This window comes from Haematobia irritans, chromosome 1 (assembly GCF_050003625.1).
Source record: "Haematobia irritans isolate KBUSLIRL chromosome 1, ASM5000362v1, whole genome shotgun sequence".
Lineage (NCBI taxonomy): Eukaryota > Metazoa > Arthropoda > Insecta > Diptera > Muscidae > Haematobia > Haematobia irritans.
The window spans coordinates 274479890-274505490 of record NC_134397.1 but is presented as its reverse complement, the minus strand read 5'-3'; the positions used below and the strand labels follow the sequence as shown (position 1 = coordinate 274505490).

Here is a 25601-nt window from a genome sequence, read left to right as displayed (position 1 = left end):
GCCTTTAAGAAGAAAAAATATATAAATTTATGTTCGGGTCTAGGGGAGGGGGCGGCTGTCTGTGTTGCCCCACCCTTTGCTCATGCTAGTTAGTATTGAATTGTAAAAACGTATTTTGTATCCAATTTCGATTTCCCTATTTTAAATTAGTTTTATTCACATTTAGCTCAATCGTAATGTGTAAAACAGATTTTAAATTAATAATTACCAAAAATGCTTGCAAGGACCTAAGTGATCTGAAAATTTTTTTTTTCTCAAATTAAACGTCTACGGTATTTAATTAAATTTTTTTTTTTTATTTCATATTCTTAATATAATACTATCATTGCTTTTAGCTTTATAAGTTTTATTTATATTAAAGAATTAATCAATGTGTCCCCTCGACTTAATTTTCATATTTCCATTACTCTTCCATAACAAATGTAAGAGAACTGTTTTTAGTATGAGGAGAGCTCTCAAATGTTAATTGACTGAGATATTGGTTTAATTCTCTCGTATATCTATGAATTGAAAACTTGTTTTTATTACACTAGGCAGCCCATCCCAAATGTTGTCAAGTGACGACTCTCTTACACTCTCTTCGCCTTATTATATGAGCCATAAATAAGTAAAGAGTTTAAGCCAACAGTCGGGTTTCAAACATCAAATTGAGTGGTAAGATATATCGGAAGATTTCCAAAAGTCTGTCTATTTATTTAATTAGTGTTGCTTTTCTTTTATTAATTTTGCTCTAACCAAAAAGTGTTGAAACAGTAGAAATCTTTCAATTATCATGAGTCAAAAAGTATTGGGATTATTTATCGCTTTCATTGCCTTGGCCAATGCATTAAAGGTGAGTATTTTTTTTAAGAATTTCAGGTTATCATTTATTTAAAATAACACAGTGAACTCAGTGAATTTTGAAAAAATAACACGTACAAATGTTTGGATGTATTAATGTATGTTGTACTTGTTATTCATACAATCGACAAAAGACGTTGCCTATAAACTGGGTAAGACGTTTTGAAATATTAACAAACAGTTATTAACTCATCAAGTAACAATAGAATCGAAATAAAGCGTTTTTTGTTTGTTTGAAACATAGAAATGAACGGAAAATAACCAACTGTTGGCTCATCTTTGAAATAGAACAAAAGGTGCTTACAATACAGAGATAGCTAACTGCCAACCGGTGTTATTTTATTCTCCCTCCCTTATTTTAACTTTCTTGAGCCTCAGGTAGGTTTCACGATCATTGACCCCCTCACTTTGTTATGTCGCAAAGCCATGAACAAATCATTTTCCTTTGGATTAGTTACAACATAAATACAACTAAGTTTTTTCTTTTCATTTACGAGGGAAAATCATAACCGGTTTTCCCTTGCCTTGTTGTGAATACAATAGCAAAACATGATTACATCAATTATATGCATATACAAAAAAAAATACTTTAAAATACTAAGAGAAATTTCTAAAACAGCAGAATGTTTTTTAAAGTTTGGTAAATTAAATTTTCTAAAAATTTAGCATTAGGAAGCTTTACTAGTTTAAACAATTCAAACTCAAAGAAAAGTTTACTTGGATCCAAAAATATTAAAGATTTTGGTAGTGATTCCGAGCCAAAAGACAATTTTTTTGTAAAAAAATAGATAATTTTACAAAAATCTAATCTCTATAAAATTAAATTGATTTTAAAATTAAAATTGATAATACAAATAAATATCAAATTTAAAAAGTCCAAATTATAACAGATACTTCTGTTTTCTCAATTTCAAAAAATAACTTTAAACCAAAGATGAAAAATCCTAAAAATAGTTTTAGTCTATATTTGAATCTTTTTTTTTATTTTTAATCTAAATATTCAGTATCTCAATTAATTGAACGATTATTTTTGTTAATTCAAAAATGTATTTCTTTATTTTAAGGAAAATTCATCTTCATCTTAAGACATACGGTTTTAAGGAGACCTAACTTCTAAATATTCTTGTCCTTAATTTAATGAAAAAAATTAAGGCAAAGGTTATAAACCTTATTTTCATTAAAATTTATATATTTTAAAGAAAACTGTCGGTAAGGTTGTGTAATTAATTGTCTGTCCTTAAATTGAATTTGCCTATTCGGACCAGTATTTTTTTTAGTGTACAATGTAGTTTAAAAAAGAATAACATTCGACATCTCTAATATACATAAACTTTTTTGTTTTCACTGTATAGCAATAGTCTAAAATATTGCAGTTAATTGCCATAATGTATGACAATTGTAGGTGTAGCATAGAATATTATTTAAATGTCAAACATTCCATTCGTATCAAGGTGGAATTTAAATTTAAAATAATTAAACAAACCCCTTCTTCTTTTTCTTCTGTTACATTGTAATTCGACACCATAAATTCATTGCGGAAGTTAACTAAACTTTTATCATACACTAAAATGTTGTTCAAAATTCGGTACCATAATAGATATGATATGGATACAAAATAGATCGATCAGTGGTGATTTTAGTCGTTTTGTCAGTTCAAGTGGCCAATTGACGTGTGTATTGTAACCCCTGACCAGAGAATGAAGCCGACCCATTTTTGTCGGCGGCAGCTGACACTAAATTTTTGACTCCGGCGGCGGCGGCTTGACGGCCAAGCCGATATTAATTTATGCATTCGGCGGCTGGCAAGTATCCATTATAAAATCAAATTGAAGTTATTCGAAAGATAATTAGATTAGTTGTACTCCAATGTTACAATCAAACTTACATTTCATTCAAATTTCCGACCCTTTTTTGGCAGTCGACTCCGCCGCCAAATATGTCGACTCATCTCGATTCAAATTTAGCCGCCAATTAATAAAAATATCGATTTAAATCACCAAATGACTTCAGAACTTTATCGCAAACAAGGGCAAAAGTGTATGAGTGTAATAAGCCTTCAAATGTGAATATAAAACCAGTAATGAAAGTCTAAAGTCGGGCGGGGCCGACTATATTATACCCTGCACCACTTTGTAGATCTAAATTTTCGATACCATATCACATCCGTCAAATGTGTTGGGGGCTATATATAAAGGTTTGTCCCAAATACATACATTTAAATATCACTCGATCTGGAAGAATTTGATAGACTTCTACAAAATCTATAGACTCAAAAATTAAGTCGGCTATTGCACTAGGGTGGAACACAATGTTAGTAAAAAAATATGGGAAACGTTTAAATCTGAAGCAATTTTAAGGAAACTTCGAAAAAGTTTATTTATGATTTATCGCTCGATATATATGTATTAGAAGTTTAGGAAAATTGGAGTCATTTTTACAACTTTTCGACTAAGCAGTGGCGATTTTACAAGGAAAATGTTGGTATTTTGACCATTTTTGTCGAAATCAGAAAAACATATATATGGGAGCTATATCTAAATCTGAACCGATTTCAACCAAATTTTGGCACGCATAGTTACAACGTTAATTCTACTCCCTATGCAAAATTTCAACTAAATCGGAGCAAAAAATTGGCCTCTGTGGGCAAATGAGTGTAAATCGGGCGAAAGCTATATATGGGAGCTATATCTAAATCTGAACCGATTTTGCTGATATTTTGCAAGTTTTTCGAGACTCATAAAATATTCGGATGTACGGAATTTGAGGAAGATCGGTTGATATACACGCCAATTATGACCAGATCGGTGAAAAATATATATGGCAGCTATATCTACATCTGAACCGATTTTTTCCAAAATCAATAGGGATCGTCTTTGAGCCGAAACAGGACCATATACCAAATTTTAGGACAATCGGACTAAAACTGCGAGCTCTACTTTGCACACAAAAATACATCAACAGACAGACAGACAGACAGACAGACGGACAGACGGACATCGCTAAATCGACTCAGAATTTAATTCTAAGCCGATCCGTATACTAAAAGGTTGGTCTATGATTACTCCTTCTTGGCGTTACATACAAATGCACAAACTTATTATACCCTGTACCACAGTAGTGGTGAAGGGTATAAAAATAAAATAAGAATAAAACAAAATTTTAAAAGTAAAGAACATAGGTTAGGTGGCAGCACGATGTATCAGGCTCACTTAGACTATTCAGTCCATTGTGATACCACATTGGTGAACTTCTCTCCTATCACTGAGTGCTGCCCGATTCCATGTTAAGCTCAATGACAAGGGACCTCCTTTTTATAGCCGAGTCCGAACGGCGTTCCACATTGCAATGAAACGTAAAGAACATGTTTAGCTTGGTATTCCAACATTTTTGTTTGCTGGGTGATTTACCACAAGTTCAGTTGGTATGAAACACAAACACGATCACAAACAAAAAGCCTGTAAAAACTTAATTGCATTTTAAATGATAATTCTTAAAACCAGTATTGTCTTACTGTGAAGAAAAAAGTAGCATTTGAAAAACTGTTTGTTATTTACGAGTATGTATATAGATGGTGGGACAAACACAGAATAAATAAATAATAACATTATTAGAGGTGGACAAAAGAACACACACATCCAAAAAAGATATAAATAAAATAAACAAATATGTTTTTTTTTCTACCTGCTTCTGCTTTGCTACTTTAAATTTAAATATTCGTCATGCATTCTCCATTTTGCTACGGAGTAATGTGAAAAAGGTATTCCATACGTAATGCTATAAAAAAGAAAACAGGAACATTTCATAAACTTATCATAAGGTCTTTTCTAAGTTAAACCTAGATTCGTATCTCACAGCTGAAAACCAAAAAGTTAAGAATACATTACGCACGGAAAACTGTTATATTTCATGTAAAAAATTTCACGCTGAATCATCAGAGATTTTATTTTCATTATTTACGAAACTACAATTTAAATACTCATATTTGAATGTTACCTTTTTCGGTTAAGATAGATTATCTTTCCACTAATGCAAATTTGGCTTAATGTAAGAAACAGTATTCGTGATTTAAAGAAATAATTTTTGATTTAAAGAATAAATTTGTGTAAATAGTCGTTTAAAATCTGAAGTGCATATATATCTTTTTTTTTATTGGCATATGCAAACAAACTGACATTGCGATAAACGAAGTTTGTATCGTCTTTATAACCTTGTTGAATAAACATCAAAAACATCTTCGAAAACAAATTTAGGTTTAGTGGGTAAACCAAAAAAATTAGAATCGGGGCGTTACGCCAAACATACTGTGAGACACACTTTGCTTCTACATGCAAAAAAATAATTCTTTCCTCCCAAACGAAATTTTAGACAAACAAAGTTCGTTTCTCATTTGCTTTTCGTTGAAAGGAAGTGTATTTGGAAGAAAAGTATATACTTTTTGTGATAAACGTTTACTCTTTTCCAGGATGTAAAAGCAATTTCATAAAGACTAACTCAAAAAATTTTTTCTGGCTAATTGCATTTTCCCTCACATCTTTCTCACTTCCACGAAGTTTTTTAGTTCTTAGCACCTTTTTCTGTAATACAAACAATGTAGAAGAAATTATACGATTTTATAAATTTTTAAATTTTTTTACCTTTCGCCTGGACTGAGAATCGAACCGCGGACCATGCAATTTGGAAGACAACACACTATCCACTGAGTTATGTAGCCGTTATTCTTATCAATAGACAATTACCCATATAAGTTATATTTATATAGCATAGCTTGCGGCGCCCACGAGCCGATTAAACAAAGTTTATTTAACAGAAACAAACATTTAGTTTGGCACCGTGGATCAGTGGTTGATACGTCTGACTTGCATGCCAAGGGTCGTGGGTTCGATCCCTGCTTCGACCAAAGTTTTTTTGTTTGTTTTTTTTTTACATATATTCCAGATATGTTGGGAAGATTCCGACAAAATGTTCAACATTACATTGTACTACATTAAATTTCGAACTGTAAAATGTGTCTTATTAAAGACCTAAAGTCAGAAAAGAACAGTGTTTGATATAAACGAAATGGACTGTGTTGTTGGTTCAAAAATAACTTTTTTTATTGAAAAAATAAAAATGTTGTAACAAAGGACTTTTTTCGTGATAAAAGTGTATACTTTTCGAAGCAATTCAAAAAACTCTAACAAAAGAAAATCGTTTTCGGTACACGTTTTCCAAACGTTTTTTTCTTTGCGTGTTCGTTCAAGATTTTGCATAATCGAAATTTTGCTATCCATAAAACCTGAAAAGTTTGCTAAGTTTGTCTGTTAAAAAGGGGAAAGCAGTCAATGTAGTTGTTTCAACAAATATCAATCCTTTTTCTCTGCTGAACTAATTGCTGAATCGGCAAACGTGTTTGCTAAATCTTTTTTACAAACATCCTTAGTTCATGATAAATTGGTACTGGAAGATGTTCATCTTCATTTCTAATTCATTAACAAATCACAGAGGAAGTTTAATGAGTTTAGGCTTTTCAGATCAAAGTTAAAAGCTTAGTGTATAAAAACCTCATGGTCCGTTTAATTAAACAAATATTTTAGTCAAAATGAAACTGAATAAAGCTTGTCCAGTTCCAATTTTTTAATGCTTTTTTGCATTGCTAACCTAACCTAACTTTGAAGAATTTTTCCGAATTATTAAAGCCACACACACAAAATTATAGTATAATTTTTAAACTTACAATAAATTGTTGTTGAACAAATTTTTTTATTTTAAACAAATTTTTTGTTAATGACAAAATTGGTTGCTAATCTGACAAAATATTACTAAAATCGTAATTGTATTTACAAATTACGTTGTTATCTCAAATTTAAACATAATTTTAATTGTATTGATAAGAAAATTAGTTGATATTTTGTGTGTGCATGTTGACCTTAGTCAAACAAAATCTTCTTTCATGTAAAGGTACCCATTTTGAAGTCGAATCACAAAATGTTAAGGACAAAACGACTTCATTGCAATACTTATCGACTTTCAGGCAAGGAAACAAACTTTATGTCCAATGCGTACTGTGCGATTGTTATGGTCGTATTTTAACAGTAATTTTCTTATCAGATTGGCCGGAGTGAATTAATAGTTTTTTTGGGATCACCAGATATGTTCAGTAAGCTACTAACTTTTCAGGAGTATGTGTTCGGTCCTAAAATATCTTTTTTTTAACATTGGTTTTTTTGTCTGCTGAAAATCAGCTTTCAGTATTTGGATTTAGGGTCCATTTTCGATCCGCTCAAAATGGCATCGTTTATGGGGAAAACCCGTTTGCTTTCGTGATCTTGGAAATCCCTTTAACAAGTCAAAGAATTTGCGAGCTGTAGATACCAGTTAGGAGAATGTATAAATGAAATCTGAGAAGACTTCAACGTAGGTTTGGTTAGGTTAGGTGGCAGCCCGATATATCACGCTCCCTTAGACTATTCAGTCTACACAGCGGTGAACTTCTCTCTTATCACTGAGTGCTGCCCGATTCCATGTTAAGTTCAATGACAAGGGACCTCCTTTTTATAGCCGAGTACGAACGGCGTTCCACATTGCAGTGAAACCACTTAGAGAAGCTTTCAAACACTCGGAAATGTCACCAGCATTACTGAGGTGGAATAATCCACCGATGAAAAACTTTTTGGTGTTCGATGGAAGCAGGAATCGAACCCACGACCTTGTGTATGCAAGGCGGGCATGCTAACCATTGCACCACAGTGGCTCCCAGTATTTGCTATTAACAGCAGTTTTTTTCAATGAGTGAATCAAAGAAATCATATTGATGACTTTTTTTTAGATTTACGAAATAAAGTATCTGTAAAATTTCTTTTCATGTACAGAGACCCTATTCAATGTTCAACAATTTTATATTAGGAAACTGTTGTATCTGTATTTTAATAATATTTTCGGTGTACTGAACGTTAAACTGTTGCTGTGCCCATAATCAAAAATTATTTTTTTCTGCGTTTAAATCACCGACAGTGTGCATGTACCTTTCATTAAATGAAAAGGTCTATGGGTGAATGCATCCACATTCAAGTCGGTCACTTCATGATTTCGTAGTCAATTTAATTCTGAGAAGAGGAAACAAATGTCAAATGCAACATTCATTTAATAATGACCAAATACTGATTAAAGCAACATGTTAATTGATATTTTCTAAAGGCCATTCTCCATTAAAGCTAAAGCATACCAGATTAGTGTTTCGGTGTTTTATTGATTTTTGTACTACTTCATGCTTGCATGCCGAGAATAGGGATTGTAAACATAATCATATAGTCGGCATTTCGACTTTTTCAAAACTGTCGACTATTTGCTTTTGGGTTTTGTAAAGGTTTAATTTGTGTCTAAAAAATTTTAAATATCGACTTTTCCACAATTTGGTGACATTTTTTCAATATGATTAGTTGAATTTGAAGAAAGTCGACATTTGTATCCCTATTTATGTTGGAAAAAAAATTCGTTTCTAATAAAACACTATATAGTTTGCATGTATTTTTTATTGTTGGCTATACGAGACTTTGTCGTTACAGTTTTTTTTAGAAAATTAGAACATATCTTCTCTATTTAAATACACATACACCAATAATACTGCCACCCGTAAAGAATTTTTTTATTTTGTTATATTTAAAACAAATTTAACAACAAAACAAATATTCTCGTTAGTTTAAGGGCTTTTCTTGCACTGTTTTTACATTTGGCTAGGAAAATGTTCTTTTTAGGTTAAAAAAAAAAAAAAAAAACAGGCAAAAGTGCAAAAAAACTTCGAATTCTGTTGTGAAAATAGTACCACGAATAGAGGCAAATCGCGGGCATTTTCAGCACTGCCGACAAACGAGTATGCTGCGATTGCCCTGTTTAATCCTTTGAATTCTTTTCTCACCGATGAAATGATAGCATTTTTTAGGATGCTGGCAACATTTAAAAAATGCGCACTCTGTACAGACAAAATGAAGACAAAGCACTTTTTCAGAAAAGAAAACACCATAAAATTTCCTTATGAAGAAGTACACGTATGAAAATAAATGCCAACAATTGTCAAACATTTACTGGTGTTTTTTGCAGAAAAAATCGTCTGTTTTAGCAAACAATATTTCAATTTGGAACAGCGGATATACCGCTAAAGTCGGGTTTCTGCTGAAATGACCAAATTATTATACATGTAGTAAGTCCAAACGAAAAACGTAAAATATTAAAAAACATTTAACAACAGACAACTACTGCTATTTTTAGCAGACCCTTTTCTATGAAGGTAGAATATTTTAAAACACGACCCGGTATGGATAAAATCAACAAGTTTTAGAATAAAATCATGTATTGTCATTTCTGCTGAAATGACCAAAATTATTATTCATGTAACATGCCAATTCATCTAACATAAATTGATTTCCTTTTTCTAGCTGACAAAAACTATTTGATTTCGCCCATATTTTTCAAAAACAAAAAAGTTTAAATTGCACCAATCGGTACACCCAAAGAGATTAGTAGAAACAGCAAAAAGTGTGCTGAAATTTTTTAGGCTTTTAAGGCTCGATTACACTAAAACATAATTGAATTTGGGTGAAATAAACAATCATGTCAATGTAGGGACAATCGTAACACAATTAAAAAAGAAAAAGAAAGATGAAGAAAAAGAATATGTCTAGTATTTGCACAAATATCTAAATATTTGTAAAATTAAGGAATAACAACAAACAAACTGTTTGCTGATCGCATTTAGGGGCATTTAAGAATTCCTAAATTAACCTAACAGGTTGTCCAATATTGGTTCATGTCTATGGGTTGGTCCAGTGCCAGGACGTGAGTCCTAAAGCATAATTACCCCGCCAATGACAAACCAATATTAAAATGACCTGTCCCATCCCTATGTTTTGACCAGTACTGGAACTGGTTCATACACACCAGGGACTGTAACGATCCTGGGGTTGATCCATTTCCCGTAGGGATATTACAGTGGAAAAATATACAACAAAAATATTTTTGGTTATTAAACCTTTGGGGAATATTTTATAATAAAAAAATATTTATAATTTGTTGTTCGTTAGGCCCTGAAGTACAGAAATATAATAACAAACACCGACTGCTGTTTTAGCAGATTTTTTTTATGAGTGTATTTATTACCATGAAAACTTTAATCATTTGTTTATAGAGAAGTTTCATTTTGAAAACACTTTTTTCATTTTCAAAATATGTTACTAAGTTCATTCATTCATTATAACCGGTAGTTCGTTATAACCATGGTACGTTATAAACGTGTTCAGCCGTGTATGTGGGATATATTAAAAACTAATTTAAATGTCCAATACGAAGTTCGTGTCAAAAGCAAATTATTGATAGTGTTCATAAAATTTATTAAAATTACGCACACAAATTCAACTGAGCAGAGAGAACAAAATGACTTGAAAAATCATATACACTTTGATATATACAAACATTTGTCAATTTACTTGTACGTTTATTGGAAGATGAACATATATTTAAAATGTGATGTCATGACTATAATCGTTGGGATAATTTGAAAGTCGCCCTCAGTTCAGTTTATTTTCATTGTAGATTTAGCTGATTGGGCCAATGCAGTTGAAAAATCAATTAACATTACGAATGTAAATGAAATGAGTTTAGCCATTTAAATTTCTACAAATGACGAATGGCCCAACTGGCATTGTACACCCAAAGAAAAAATACAATGCAGTTGAAAAATCAATTAACATTACGAATGTAAATGAAATGAGTTTAGCCATTTAAATTTCTACAAATGACGAATGGCCCAACTGGCATTGTACACCCAAAGAAAAAATACTTTCCTCCGGAACAAAATTTTATACAAAAGAAATTTTGCCTTTGTTAACCCTTTCAACCCTAAAGTTGCCTCTGGGCAACTTTTTGTGTTTTGTGACTCACTGTCAGCGTTGTTTTTGTTTTTGTTCATAAAACTGTAACGGTATCGAAAGCTACAAGTGTTTTCTTCAAGTTGAATGAAAAATCAGCTAATTTGGTTGTCAATTAGCAAAAAAATTTTCATTAATACGCACGTGCCTCAAAAAAAAAATATGTGCGAATTTAAAAAGAGGTTTTTATACATGTGACTTTTTTCAAAAATTACAACTAAAATGTTGAAAGTTTTTATTAAATCTGTTGAAGTACATGTCAAATAAAATATTTCTGGAGTCAAATCTTAGAATTGCAAAAAACAACAGATGCGAATTTTTTAAAATTGAAAAGTTGCCTGTGGGCAATTGTGGTAGTAAAATTACATATTTTTCGACATAAGACCTAGAGAAAACAGGTTTGAAAAACAATGATTTTAAACAAATTTTGAACTTCGATTGGGATGTCCCAGTGACGAGAAATGCGGCGATGATGAGGAAATAATATCTTCAGTGCAGGGGGGAATTTGGAAGGAATCGTAAAAAGGGATAGATATAGATATCGACCTTCTTGGCAACATACTAGTGGATTAGCACGAATATTGGCGCTTTATAATACTTTGGTTTTTTATACCGCCATTTAAATTTACATGGGTTCAAAACAAAAAAAAAACATTTTCGTGAGTCACGCGTGATACACGCGAAGCCGTGAATGAAATTTAAAGGAAATCTCGTGAATGTGCGCGAACGGGATAAACAAAAATGTGTGGCGCGTGAGTAAAAATCAAATTGTGTTCGTGATTTTGAGTGAGTAAAATTTCTCTCACGCTCCCGATAAGAATTCAATTCACGATCCAACTCACACACACGATCCAAACCACGCTCAAGATAAAATTCACGTTCACGATAAAATTCACAATCACGGTAAAACAGAGACACAAAAAGTCACAATCACGCACAAATTCACGTTCGCGATTAAATTCAAGCTCACCGATTTTAATCACCTTTACTTATTTAATCACGCTTAAGATTTCAATAGAGTGAGTCATGAGAATTTTCGTGAATTACGAGAATTTTATTGAGCCACGAAAATTGTCGTGTTCCGAAAATTTTTGTGAATCACGAGATTTGTCGTGAAGTACGAAAATTGTCGTGAATCATGCGAAAGCATGAGGTAACATATAAACGTAGTTCATGTGGGAGCGTGCGCGAGTATGACTTTTCTTTTCGTGAATTGGCGTGAGCGTGAATTCCTACCCACATATCGTGAGTGAATACAAATACTTCTTCGTGAATGTGTTTGAGCGTGAGTGAAATTCCACTCACGCGCGCACCTACGTATATATTTACTGTAAAATAACAAAAAACTTACAAAAAATCCAATAAAACGTAATACGTCTATCATTACAAAACAAACTATTTTGTAGTCACAATTGCCCAAAGTTGCCAACAGGCAACATTCTCTACCGCCTAATCGAATGGGCGTGGCGACCCGAAATTTTGGTTAGACGCTTCTTAAATGACTTCAACAAGATTTAAAGTAAAAAAAATTAGCGATACCTATAAAAATTCGGTATTATTTTTTCAATGTACATTAAAAAATTAATATGTAATGACATAATTTTGTAAATAAAATATCAAACCTAGCATTAGTATTGAAATTTGATCATTAAAAACAACTTTATATTTTACATACCCATTTCGAAGTAGGTCCCTTGTCATTGAGCTAAAGGTAGAATCGGACAGAAGTTCACCACTTATCACATCACAATGGACTGGATAGTCTAGGGAGTTTAAAATAACTTTATCTAACCTAACCAGATATACAAACAAATATTTTGAAGATTTTCACTTAACAACAATTTTGGGAGTGTATCAACTCTTTATAAAGTTACGTATTTCGAAGTCCTAATTGAATGTGAAGATAAAAATCGCTTCTATTGTTGAGCCACAAAGATTTTCCACTTTTGATAGTAACGCATGGACATTATAAGCCGCTGTAATTCGACGATGCCAATTACGATTACAAGTTTCCATATGTAATTCAGGACAAAAGAAAAACAATCAAACATCTCCATAAAGAGCACACAGATACACTGATAAAAATATCTCCGTAAACACAAAATTTAATTGCTTTAATCGTTACACCCTCAAAAAAAATCGCTTCTCTAACATATGTTCCAAACATATTTTGCAGGAAGCACATATATTATTGGATACTGCCGAAACATTAATATGTTTGTTTTATGTGAGCATATTATATGTTTGGAAGCATTTTGAATCCAAAAATAGTATATGCTTGGAAGAATTCCTCAAAGAAGATTGTGCTCATTTCCTCAGATAATTTTCACTTCCACGAAATTTTTGTGTTCTTCGCATCTTTTTCTGTAATACAAATATGCTGTTTTTTTCAAATGTCTATTCTCTTGGTTCCGAATGTCTATTCTCTTTATTTCGAATACTCATTCTAATATTCAAATTAAATAATATTTAGACTTAAGCATATTACATTTTTTGCCTTATCATGAAACAGTTTTCCGAAACTACATACAAGCGGTTTCACAGAAATTGCTCTCATTTCATTCTCGCTGTGTTATGTTGATATCTTTTTATTCCACCCTCCCGGTTTCCATCTCTATTTCTTTCTCTATACTAACTCTCTCTCTCTCTGTCGCTCTCTGAATAAAGTATCACAACATATATATGTTTACTCGAAATTTGTAAATTTATATATGTATACATTCACACATATTATTTTTATGAAACATTCATGCCCCAAACATAATATATTCTAACATATTAACATATGTGTCCCAAACATTTTGTGTTAGTTTAGAAACATTACATGTTTGCACTTAAATGTATTGTGTTTAAAAATTGTGCCCGAAACACATTTTGTTTATATCGGAACATATGAAAAACATATTTTTCTAACAGTGTACAAAAAAATGCAACGAAAGTATCAAACTGTCAATTGTCTTTGAAAAACTAAATAATAGTTGTGTGGACATGTCTACCATTAGATATAAATATTTTGTATACAATGGTATACACTCAAAAAATAAAAAAAAACGGTGCATCTAGAAGGAAAGAAAATGTAGGTTAATTTTACAAATGCTTAACTAAACTATATTACAAACGACGATATAGTAAAATGAATACAATATTTTTGAACAAATTCAAGATGGGCATATTTTTGGTTAAATTTAAAAATGTTAGAAAATTCTATGGAATACAAAATCTATTTATATCACATAACTAAAAACTATTAATGTGAAGGAAACTTTCTCAAAACCACAATAATTCCTACAAACTAAAATAATTTAAAATTGAATTTACTGTTTTGAGTGTAGCATAATTTTCTGCAGAATTGTTTTGAAACTTTGTTTATTTTATTTACAGGTACCCATCACCGTATACTACGAATCATTATGTCCCGATAGTGCTAAGCTTATCACCGAACAAATATTCCCGGCCGTTAAAGGGGAATTTAGAGAACATGTTGACATCACCTGGGTACCATTTGGTAAATCTACGGTATGTAAATGATTTTGAATGAGTGCTCTGTCCCAGTGTGGGAATAATTAGGGAAACATTTGTTCATTGGTTTTACTTTCACATCTTCCAGTTTCAAACACAAGGTTCCGATGTCATGTTCACATGCCACCATGGACCCAATGAATGTTATGGCAACAAAGTGCATGCCTGTGCCATCGAACACATTCAGGCTAACTCATATCAGGTGGAATTCACTCGCGAATCACTCACATTGGATTTCATTAATTGCATGATGAAAATCGGCAAGAATTTCCCCGATAACGTGTATCCTGGTGCCAAGTGTGCCCGTGATAATCACATCAGTACCTGGGAAAATATTCAACAATGTGCCAACAGTACCGAGGGTAGTCAATTGTTGATGAAGCATGGACAAGCAACCAATGCCTTTATGGCACCATTGAAGAGTGTGCCCACAATTGTTTTCAAACATGTAAGTTATCGTGTATTTGCATCAATGTGAAAGAGAATGGATGTTGTGATTTTCCTTTGGTTATTTTCAGCAATTCGATGGTAAGGTCAATGATAGAGCTCAAACTGACCTTGTTGGCGTTCTATGCTCATATGTGTCCCAACCTATGCCCAAGATCTGTGCCAGTCGTAACTCAGCTGTAAGCATGGTTGCCGTATCTACTCCTATCTTGGGTCTTTTGACTTATTCTTTGACTAAGTTGTTCTTCTAAAATGTATTTACTTTCCACTACCCGTCGTTTTAGCTTTAACTTTAATACAATAACCTTTTCTGATTCCATCCAAACGGTTTTATACAGAGTATTTTATATTATTTTTTAATTTGTGATTTTTTTCATTCTATAATTACAGCATGAGTAAAGGCTTTAATTTTTGCGCAGAAATATGTTCAGTGTTCTATTGAAAGTATTTACTTGTGAATTGTGTGTTGCATGTAAAAAAGAAACAAAAATAAACAAACCGAAAATAAATCGAAATATGTATATTTAGGTAAAAATCTCAAAAAGGCTAAGTAAACAGTTTCATCAATAATGAGGTTAATGCGCTTTACAGACTATCAGTTATTCCGGACAACAGTGCTCGTGTCGAACATATCCCATATATTGTGCACATTATAAGTTAAGCCTGAAGGCATCATCGATACTGCTGCATGTTTATGGGATCGATAACACATTTACCGATTATTTAGTCATCGCCGACAAGTCGTATCGATCCGACACACTGTAAGATTCTTTACTAACACCGACATTCCGTCCGGAATAACTGATAGTGTCGAACATATCCCATATATTGTGCATATTATAAGTTAAGTCCGAAGGCATAATCGATACTGCTGCATGTTTATGGGATCGATAACACATTTACCGATTATTTAGTCATCGCCGACAAGTCGTATCGATTCGACACAGATTCTTTACAAACACCGACATTCCGTCCGGAATATATGATAGTCTGTAAAGCGCATAACATTAAGAGGGTAAATATTTGTCAATTCGTATTATTTAAGTCTACGAGTATACATCCGAGTGTGGTAGGTTTTGATTTTGGGTCGCATGTAGTCGTCTCTTAAAAACACACAGATTTAAGAGCGGACATCGCTAACGTTGTTATTTTGTTAATTTTTTAGTTTTTCTCCCATTGTCACTTTTGAAGCATTAAATCGATTTTTACATACACTGAAAGAATTCTCTTCGTTAATTTTACGAAACATTTGTTTGTAGATTTCATTTATTTTTGAAATATTCTAAATTAAATATTCTTCATAAAAAGTTCGTTTAATTAACGAACCTTTCTTCACATTTCATGATTTTTGTGAAGACGTTTTTATGAAAATTTTACGAAACGTTCTGCTTCACAATTTCTTCATAAAAAGTACAAACATTTTGTAAAGTTTCCGTTTGTGATATAAAATTTTCTCTAATAAGTTGCTTCAGTGACCTTTCGTTCTTTTTATGAAATTTAGTAGTTTTAACAAAATTTGTCATTCCTTTTACGAAGAGAATTCTCTCGGTGTAGCCTACAAAAAATTAAAAAAATTATGGTACATTTATTTTCCAACATAGTTTTCGACACAAGGTTAGGTTAGGTTAGGTGGCAGCCCGATGTATCAGGCTCACTTAGACTATTCAGTCCATTGTGATACCACATTGGTGAACTTCTATCTTATCACTGAGTGCTGCCCGATTCCATGTTAAGCTCAATGACAAGGGACCTCCTTGTTTTCGACGCAAATGTCTCAATATTCTACAGTCCCAAAATATATGTGGTGATATTATAGTGACCAAGTTGGGATAATACTGATAGCCAATAAATTTTTGTACTGATTGTGGTTTTCTCCATTTTGATCACAATGGACTGAATAGTCTGAGTGAGCCTGAAACTTAATCGGGCTGCCACTTTATCCTGACCCCATTTTGAATATGCTCCGGACATCTGTTAGGAATTTTCTTTGAAATTAACCAGCAACAAAAAAATCTTTGATTTACTTTTTATTATTCACAGTTAATTCAAAATGGAGGTATACGAAAATTTCCATTAATATCATGAAAGAATTAATATCACGAAAAATTGTAAAAACTCGTTAAGTGCTATTTTTTTAATTTCATTGTTCAATCAGTTTAGATTTGTTCGAATTGGCTACATTTGACACTAAATATAGCCTTCATACGGCCAATAAAGCCATCACATGCTGCACGAAATTGGCCCGTTCCCGGCGAATCGCCATCTTGAAATGATCGACTCTTTGGTATTTTTTGGAGCCAATGTTAATCTCTAAAATGTCATAAGCGTAAAAGTCCAACGGTTTAAGATCCGGAGAGTTTGATTGGCATTGCACGGTAAAAATGAAGCGAGGACTCTCCTCTTTAAACCATTTTTGGTTGACGCCTAATGTGTACGAAGGTGATGAGTCCTGTTGGAAAGTTCATGCTCTGCGGTAGAGCTGCAAAACTATCGATATTATCTATAGTTTCATACTGAAGTAGGTAAATTCAAATCACAAATGAAAAATTCTGATTTAGTTTAATACCTAAACATTTGTTTCTTTGAACATTGTGTCTTTTTCCTAAAGTTGGCGGCTTCCCACAAAATGGATTTCGTCTGTAGCAAATATTTTTCTCAATACAATAGATACTGAGAAACTAAAGTAGCACACTTTTAATAAGAATGTAAAAATTTTTTCTTAATTGATTTCTAACTACAATGATTTTCATCGGGTTGTTTTGTATACCAGCATCTACGGATGGTCAGCAAAGCGGGATCCACCATTTCAAATTGATGGAATTTTTTAAATCAAATAATATCAACATGTTTTTATGAATTATTATTAATTCCGTAACTGGCCACTTTCGAGCAAGAGAAGCAATCCTTTGCTATTCCCAATCTAACTGTTTTCTGCATCGGTGCCATTTTAGTTAAATAAGTGTTGAATTAGTTCTCGCGATATGTTCAGCTCACGAGTAAGTTTTCTACCACTGCGGCATGTATTTCGATCAAATCTGGCCTTCACATTTCGCATCATTTCTGATGTTGTTACCGTTTTTTCGTCGACTTATTGGAAGCGGTGCAAGACTACTAGTATCACTACTAGTATCAGCAATGATGCTGGAGGGCTCTAACGATAGCTACTTGTGGATTTCCAGCCAAATAAAACACAATCCTAAATACGCTCAAATTCCATCACGAATAAATTTATTTCTGAATATATTTCTAATATATTTAAACTGACCTGCTAATTGGGAATACGATGGCATTCTCTTATTCGATATTTAGGACTGTGGCAGCCACCGTGGTGCAATGGCCTTGTATACAAAATGTCAATCCCTGTTTTGACCGAACATAAAAAAATTTTAGCTCCTTTCTCAGTAATGTTGGTGACATTTCTGAGTGTTTCAAATCTTCTCCTTGTCCATGAAATAAACATGAAATCAGGCAGCTCTCAGTGACAAGAGAGAAGTTCACCACTGTGGTATCAAAATGGACTGAATAGGCAAGTGAGCCTGAAATAACGGGCGACCGCATAACTTCAAAATCTCAATTTATCCAAGAACTTTATAAAAAGCACAAACTACTATACGAGCACTTGCCTGTTATTCTTATCTCATTTTGCATAAATAGATCACGCTGTATGCTATTTAACTGTAACTTTGTTAAATATTTTCATCGATTGAAATTAAACGTTCTTACGAAGTCATAAGCCAACATATAAGAGGGTTGCACAAATCATAATTTATGCAAATTGATTATCATAAATCACTACCCAAATTGTTATAAACAATCTAGTATGCAATCAAATTGATAGATAACTGCTTTACACTAACGCAATATGACAATAAACAGTGCGATAAGTCAACCAATATTACACTCGTGAGTATATTGTTCGTAAGGCAGTAAATAGTGTTGCCAGTATTTTTCCTCACAAAAATCTCCAATAAATATTTTACAATGTTTTTATCAAAAATAAAATAATAATAACAATTTAAAAATTGAAAAAAAAATTGTCATACCAGCTTGCGGGCTGCAATATCAAGATTTCGAAACATAAAACCAGGAGAGTGGTGATAGTCTTTCATAGTCTAAGTCAGCCTGAAAATCAATCGGGCTACCACTTTAACCTAAATGCTCGTTGAATTATAATGGGAGTTCGATCACCATGTATTTATGAATGAAAATGTACTTCTAAATACACAAGTAATAAAATTGGGTGGTAGGTCAATATAAAGGTGAACCATCTTCATCATTTCTATATTTATGGGATATATTGTCCGGACCATTTAAGCCTGAGTCCTCCCGAAATGATTTCACAATAGTAGAAAAATGTCTTAGCCCAGCTAAGTTAAATTATAAATTCGCACCTAGATCCCAAAAATAAAATCTTGTGTCCGCTTCTAGCCCAAATGCTCCATTTTACATTCCATGGAAAAAAGAGTAGCAACGTTTCCTTTTATTGACGATTCGCTGTACTTCTTTTTTAATAATGTAAGAATTTCATGTAAACCTGATTTATTATATGTTAACGAACCCATTTCCCGCCAAATCCGCAATACCCCAAAACTCAAAAATGTCGTCCCGATCCATGAAAAAATCCCCAATTATGGCCTATTTTTATTACTTGAAAATACTTTGAGTAACATTTTAGAACTTGAATATTTTTCGAATTGTTGTTCACTAGAGAAAAATATAACAGCTAACACCGACTGCTATTTTCAAAAGACTTTTTCTACATTCTTATTAAAATCAATGTTTTTTCTAACTCAAAAGCATTTGCAATTACATGAAAGTTGCACGAGAATTGCAAGTCCCATATTGCGGACAAAAGATATGTACAGAGATGCAGCCCGGATTAGATAGATTAAGGAGGAGTTCGTCTGTGAAACAGTATATAATAGTATATGTGGTTTATAGAACCAATATTTCTAACATAGAGCGGAATTTTTAGGCCCTTCCAAGACACAGTGGTATATAGTTGAATAAAATTCGCAAATATAGTTTTGCGATTATTTTGCAAATTCAAATACTATACAATAGTTCCGATACGGTGTAGGGATTAATGTCAGTTCAATCTAATCACCGGTATAACTAACAAGTGCCTTAGTTGTGTATGTAATCTATCTATCGTTTGTATTTCGAGAACAAATTAAGCGATAAACACCTGACGCTAAGGGGTTAATAACAATTCATGGGGGTGAGTTTGGTGGTGATTGATATTTAATTATATTGCCTCGTGTTGATTCATTGTCACTGTTACTAACAAAGACCAGAAAAACAATGTGCTTATTGAGACAAACATTTAGCTACCAAAATATTTATTTTTACGATAATCGAGATTGTCATAAAGTTTTTTTTTGGTGACGATGTCGAATCAATGTTGTACGCATCAATACTCAAGTGTTACGTTTTGTTATTAGATCAACCTTTGCAATTTTTGAGATAAACAAAATAATGTTGTTTTTCATGCACTCGGCCTGTAATAGTATATCAATAGGTTGCATTAATACCGTAACCCTTATACTATGTTGGGGTCATTTGATGACCCAAGTCATATTTGCCATCATCGCATTTCTCACTGCGGGAATACAATTACAAGTTCTTACTACTCAGCATGAATTTAGTATATTTCAACAATTCATGCACTGAGTAGTAAAACTTTTTAATTATATTCCAACTGTAAGAAATGCGATGATGATTTCGATGTGTTGCCTCTGTAAACGGAGCACAATGCTATTAAGGCCTACGAAAGTCAAAGAACTATGTTTTATGAGATACGTATAGATATTATGAGTTCCCTTTACTATGAGATCTATATTAAACATGATTCGATGTACCCCATCTCTCCACACAAGGCTTACACACGGATGAAAAAGACTGTTTTTCATATGTTTGGCTATAAACATTATATGTTTGGAACACAAATTTTTAAACATAATATTTTTGAGTGCAAGCATATAATGTTCATAAACTAGCATAACATGTTTGGGACATATATGGTAATATGTTAGAACATATTATGTTTGGGACATAAAATGTTTTTAAATATAATATGCTTGGATGCAAACATATATTAATTTAGAAATAGCCTATACACATATATGTGTTTAGTAGCTTGGAGCGCTATTTAACAGGGAGCGATATTGAATTAAGTTGGTGGTTGTTGCTTGTTATTACAAAATTAACATTTTATTTTTCCTTGGGCAATTGATCAGCTACTTCTTTGATCCTTACAAACTGTGTGGTCCGCTGTTCGAATCCCCGTCCGGCAAAAGGTAAAATTAAAATAAATAAAAAAATCATACAATTGAATAATTTCTTCTACAATGTTTGTATTACAGAAAAAGGTGCTAAGAACTAAAAAATCTCGTGGAAGTGAGAAAGATGTGGGGGAATATACAATTGGGCAGAAACAAAATTTTGAGCATTCAGGTCGAAAACCTATGTTGTTAGCACCTATATTACCTGTTTATTTTCATAATTCATTATGATTGTAAATATATAAATAAATAAATAAAATTTTGAGCACAATATTGTTTGGGAGAATTTTTTTAAGCATATAATATTTTTGGGTGCAAAATGCTTCCAAACATATTATATGTTCACATAATAACATATTGTTTTTTGGAAGACAACATTATTGAATTTGGATGCAAAAATACAAAATGTTTGGAAATTGACTACCCAAACATATATTGTTTAGACCAATATGCTTTCAAACATATTATATATTGGAAGAGATCAAACATATAAATGTTTGGGCAATAGCCAAAAATGTATATGCTTGAAGCAAAATATGTTTGGGAGTATATGTTACAGAAGCGATTTTTTGTGAGCGTGCAGGAAAAACAGAATCTGATAGACAGAGGTACAGTTTCAGAATGATAGCTTAACCCTCTCATGTCCTAAATTTTTGTCAGCTTATAAAATAGTCAGGATTGATCGTGCTCTGAAAAAAGCTATCCGGCTTCAAAGGTATTGTGTTTACACTAATGATTTTAACATTGATTTCGAGCCAACGAAGCAATTCTCCTTTAAATTTGAGTTTTGCGTAATTGATATTATGAAACAAATTTGAATTATTCACTTTTTCTGCTTTATTCTTCACGTGGAAAAAGAGTCCTTAATTTATTTCTTTATATATTTACAATCATAATGAATAATGAAAATAAACACGAAATATAGGTGGTAACAACATAGGCTTTCGACCTGAAGATTCCTTAAAACGTGTTAACGACAACTAAAATTTCCAAATTCAGACTCAACTTAAAGTAAAAATTATACTATGTTTAAAGTAAAAACGTCTTTCAAATAAAGTATTTAAAAACATCTCCTATTTGTAGCGCATATTTTCGTTTTAGTCAAGATACAAAAAGTAAATAAACTTAAGAACTTTTCATTAATTTTAAATAATTTATCAGAATTATTACTTTTTGTTGTTTGGTCGAAGCCTATAAAGAAGTCGACATAGAATTAACGCATAGAATATCCGAATAATTACAGCTCCCGATAATCTAAATTCACCAGCTTCTTTAGAATTAATTAAACATATAAGTTATTCTAATCACAGTTTTTTCTAATGTCGTTATTAAACCGTTATTCATAGGTAAATATTTTTGTATATAAATGTCGAATCACTTACGGAGTTAGGGTCTAAATTAAATTGTTACATAAGCTAAGTTTTTCTAAAATAGATATTTAAAATTCTAATATGACGTAGCAAAGTATTTAAGCAATATTTTGCGTAGTATGGGAAATACAGAAGAAAATAATATTTATATTATTCATTTATTTTATCCTAATTAAGCGTAAAGAAGATTCTAAAATACAAATTTCCTGCGTTGGACTCTTTCAATTTTCCAAATATTAAGAAAGAAACAACTGCAACTCCAACAACAACAAACCGAGAGCTTCAAAGGGACTATAATCAGCCAACAGGTGCATAAGGACTCTCATGGATTTTGCCATATATAAACCTACGCATAAATCCTTTCCTTAAGCGTACACACTTGTTGTTTATGCACCCACTGATTTTCACACGAGCGCACACATACACCAACATGGTGTAGGTGTATGGGCGTTATGGGTTAAACGATGTGTAAGCGAATGTAGTATCTACATCGTGCTTCATATTCGCAAAAGCTTTTCTCTTCTGATTGGTTGTTATTGAAAGTTGTAATTCGTCAACTACAACAACAATTTCTGTCGTACCAACAACAAAACAAGGTGCTAAAAAGATAGCTTTTGTTTGCAGAATCCTTCAGCTGGTATTATCTACTCTTGTCTTACATTTGTTTTAACCATCCGACAGGATTGTTGCTTTTATATAAAGCCAATCGCTAAATTCAATTCTTCAGTCATTCAAATTTTGGCAGTTGTTAGACAAAGATACTACCGTGTGCGTGGAAAGTTGTTATATTTTAAAAATTCTATCGAAATAACATAGAATAGAATAGTTGTTGGAGATTTTGGATACTAACAAGTGATATTTTTAATAACAAAGTGAAACGCTTACATTTCGAAATCTAAAAGAATTTTTAATATTCTTAATTATACTAAAGTGGCTCTCAAGATTTCGGTAAGTTTTCAAGTACAACATTGCGAAAATAATAGGAATAAATATATATATGGCATGTGGGATCCGATTTCTCGATCTCTGGTTATTATATTTTTAGTTTGATTAACTTTTTTATTACAAGCCTATGTGCTTATTTATATTTTGAGATAATTGTGAATTTATGAAAATAAATTTCTATCAAGAATCTATTGTGGACCGTCTGAAGAATCATTTCAAAAATAATTAATTTAAAAATTATGGGTACGGTAACATTGATTACCGGTTTGCTACTTTTGTCACTGTCTTGTCGTTATACTACACTTTTTATATTTTTGTGTCACCTTTTATGCCACCTTTTAATTACATAATTCATTACTATTTTTAGAAGAGGTTGATAATGATAGAAGAAAATGTTCATAACTATGTTATGTGCCCAAGGCTACGGATATCTTATTAGGAATTTTCATACACCTATTAATCGTTTAGATCACACAATTAATAAAAAGTGGAAAATTTGGGTACTTCAAAAAGTCGCATTTTGAATAACTTGCAACAATAGAAGTAGATTTTCACAATTTCTTAAAACATCTAAAAATTTACGACTATGTTCAGTTATCAAGCTGAAAACCAGCTTGTTTTCACGGTTAATTTTTTAAATTAAATAAATTAAAAATATTAAATGGTTCACAATCAAGTCCTTAGATATTTTCCATTCATTATTTCACAAGACTTTATAAAAATATAATCGTCTTCATAGATTTCTGTACTTTTAATTTACTGTTTTGGTGAAAAATACGAACATAGTACTCACCTTTAATTAAAATTTTTTGCTATTTTTATATTAGCCTGATATGATTGCAGGCTTTTTTGTCCACATTAATTTGTCCTCATATTATTACAATTTTTACACGAGCTAATTGGACATGAATATTGAAGTTGTTATTATCAAGTTGTGTAAAGAAAATAGCAGAAACCAATCCACACAAGCCTGACTATACATATATGTGTTTCATCGACGGCTAACTCGAATTTCAATAGTCTTAGTATAGATCTGGCGCGGGGATTACATGCTACTTTGTATTTATAAATTTTAGTATGCCACTAATCGGGCGGGACCGACTATAGTCGACTCCGCTTTAGCGCAATGCGCTTTACTGAAAAACCTCGGATAACTGAAATCGATCGCATTTTTTCTGTCCATTTCATTTAAATTACTCCGCTTTAGTGAAACTCCGCTTAATTGAAAAAATCGGATTACTGAAAAGTTTTTTGTGTTCAAATGAGTTTCGTCACATTAGTATGACTTCGCTTTACTGAAAATGCCACATTCTCGCTATTGAGAGAGAGTACATTTTCTTCTCCGTATTGAGAACGCTTTATTTCAAGTGAAGATGGCACTTTCAAAACAGTTTAAATCACTCTGTAAATAAAATCAACTGAAAGGTAAAATTGTAGATGGCACACACACGGAATCAAACACCTTGTTTTTATTATTTTATGTACATAGCATTGGTCATAAGTTCGGTTAACTGAAATTGAGTGGATTTTTTTCCAGTTATACGGAGTCCGCTTTACTGAAACTTTTTCAGTTATCCGAAGTTCGCATTACTGGAAGTTTTTTTCAGTTATCCGTAGTCCGCTTTAGCAAAAACTTCGGATAACTGAAATTAAATGGCTGCATTTTTAACGTTTCAGTAAAGCGGAGTCGACTGTATATCATACCCTAAACCACCCCTACTAAATTCGTAAACATTGTTTGTGGGGTATCAATGGTATAGGTTTGGGGAAACCCCGCATTTCCATATTTAAGAATGGGAGTTTAATCACAATCTGAACAGAAATGTCTGATTTTAGGAGCTATAGTTGATTTTGAACCTACAGAGTTAGTTTGCCACTAATATTGAGTCCATTACTATATAAACGCAATCTGACCCCTTTTATCGAAATCGGACGACACATATATATGGGAGCTATATCTAAAGTTGATCCGATTTTTTCTAAATTCAATAGCGTTCGTCACTGTACCAAAAAAACGCCACAAACCAAATTTCATCAAAATCGGTTAATTGCGACCGGAATCCTGAGAACAACAAATACATGGACGGACGGACGGACGGACACCAAGCGCTTGATGGAATCAGGAGGTGATTCTGAGTCGATCGGTATATATTTTATGGGGTCTAAAATCAATATTTCGAGTAGGCACATTTTTTGGAAGATCAAAGTTATTATACCCTGACCTCTATGCGCTTTAGGGAATAAAAAGAGGAAATTGCTAAATTAGTGTGGTAATAAACCCAAATTTCCGAAAATAGGGA

The 25601-nt window shown here is 32.4% G+C and overlaps 2 protein-coding genes across 3 annotated transcripts in view; both read left to right on the top strand.

Annotated features, from left to right (window-relative positions):
• Positions 1-542: 542 nt before the first annotated feature.
• GILT1 (Gamma-interferon-inducible lysosomal thiol reductase 1) lies at positions 543-15211 on the top strand. Its single transcript, XM_075294814.1, has 5 exons — positions 543-654; positions 743-832; positions 14118-14252; positions 14344-14703; positions 14774-15211. Exons 2-5 carry the CDS (start codon positions 773-775, stop codon positions 14951-14953), a joined length of 735 nt encoding a protein of 244 aa, XP_075150929.1. The 5' UTR covers positions 543-654; positions 743-772; the 3' UTR covers positions 14954-15211.
• Positions 15212-19807: 4596 nt separating this feature from the next.
• The window catches only part of CCHa2 (neuropeptide CCHamide-2), a 46267-nt gene continuing 40473 nt past the window's right edge, over positions 19808-25601 (top strand). Inside the window, exon 1 of one of the 2 annotated variants that reach the window (XM_075294779.1) lies at positions 19808-19923. In XM_075294779.1, the coding sequence (XP_075150894.1) occupies positions 19918-19923 (6 nt within the window). In that variant the 5' untranslated portion in view covers positions 19808-19917. Of the gene's footprint in view, positions 19924-23087; positions 23305-25601 lie in introns of those variants that run through there. The other variant, XM_075294785.1, reaches the window with a different exon arrangement.

What these genes read in the sequence shown, in the direction of transcription:
- GILT1 (XM_075294814.1), top strand. Translation starts at nt 773, where the DNA reads ATGAGTCAAAAAGTATTGGGATTATTTATCGCTTTCATTGCCTTGGCC. An exon ending in CCTTGGCCAATGCATTAAAG is followed by an intron (nt 833 to 14,117) that starts GTGAGTATTTTT and finishes TTTTATTTACAG; the next exon opens with GTACCCATCACCGTATACTA. An exon ending in TACCATTTGGTAAATCTACG is followed by an intron (nt 14,253 to 14,343) that starts GTATGTAAATGA and finishes CACATCTTCCAG; the next exon opens with TTTCAAACACAAGGTTCCGA.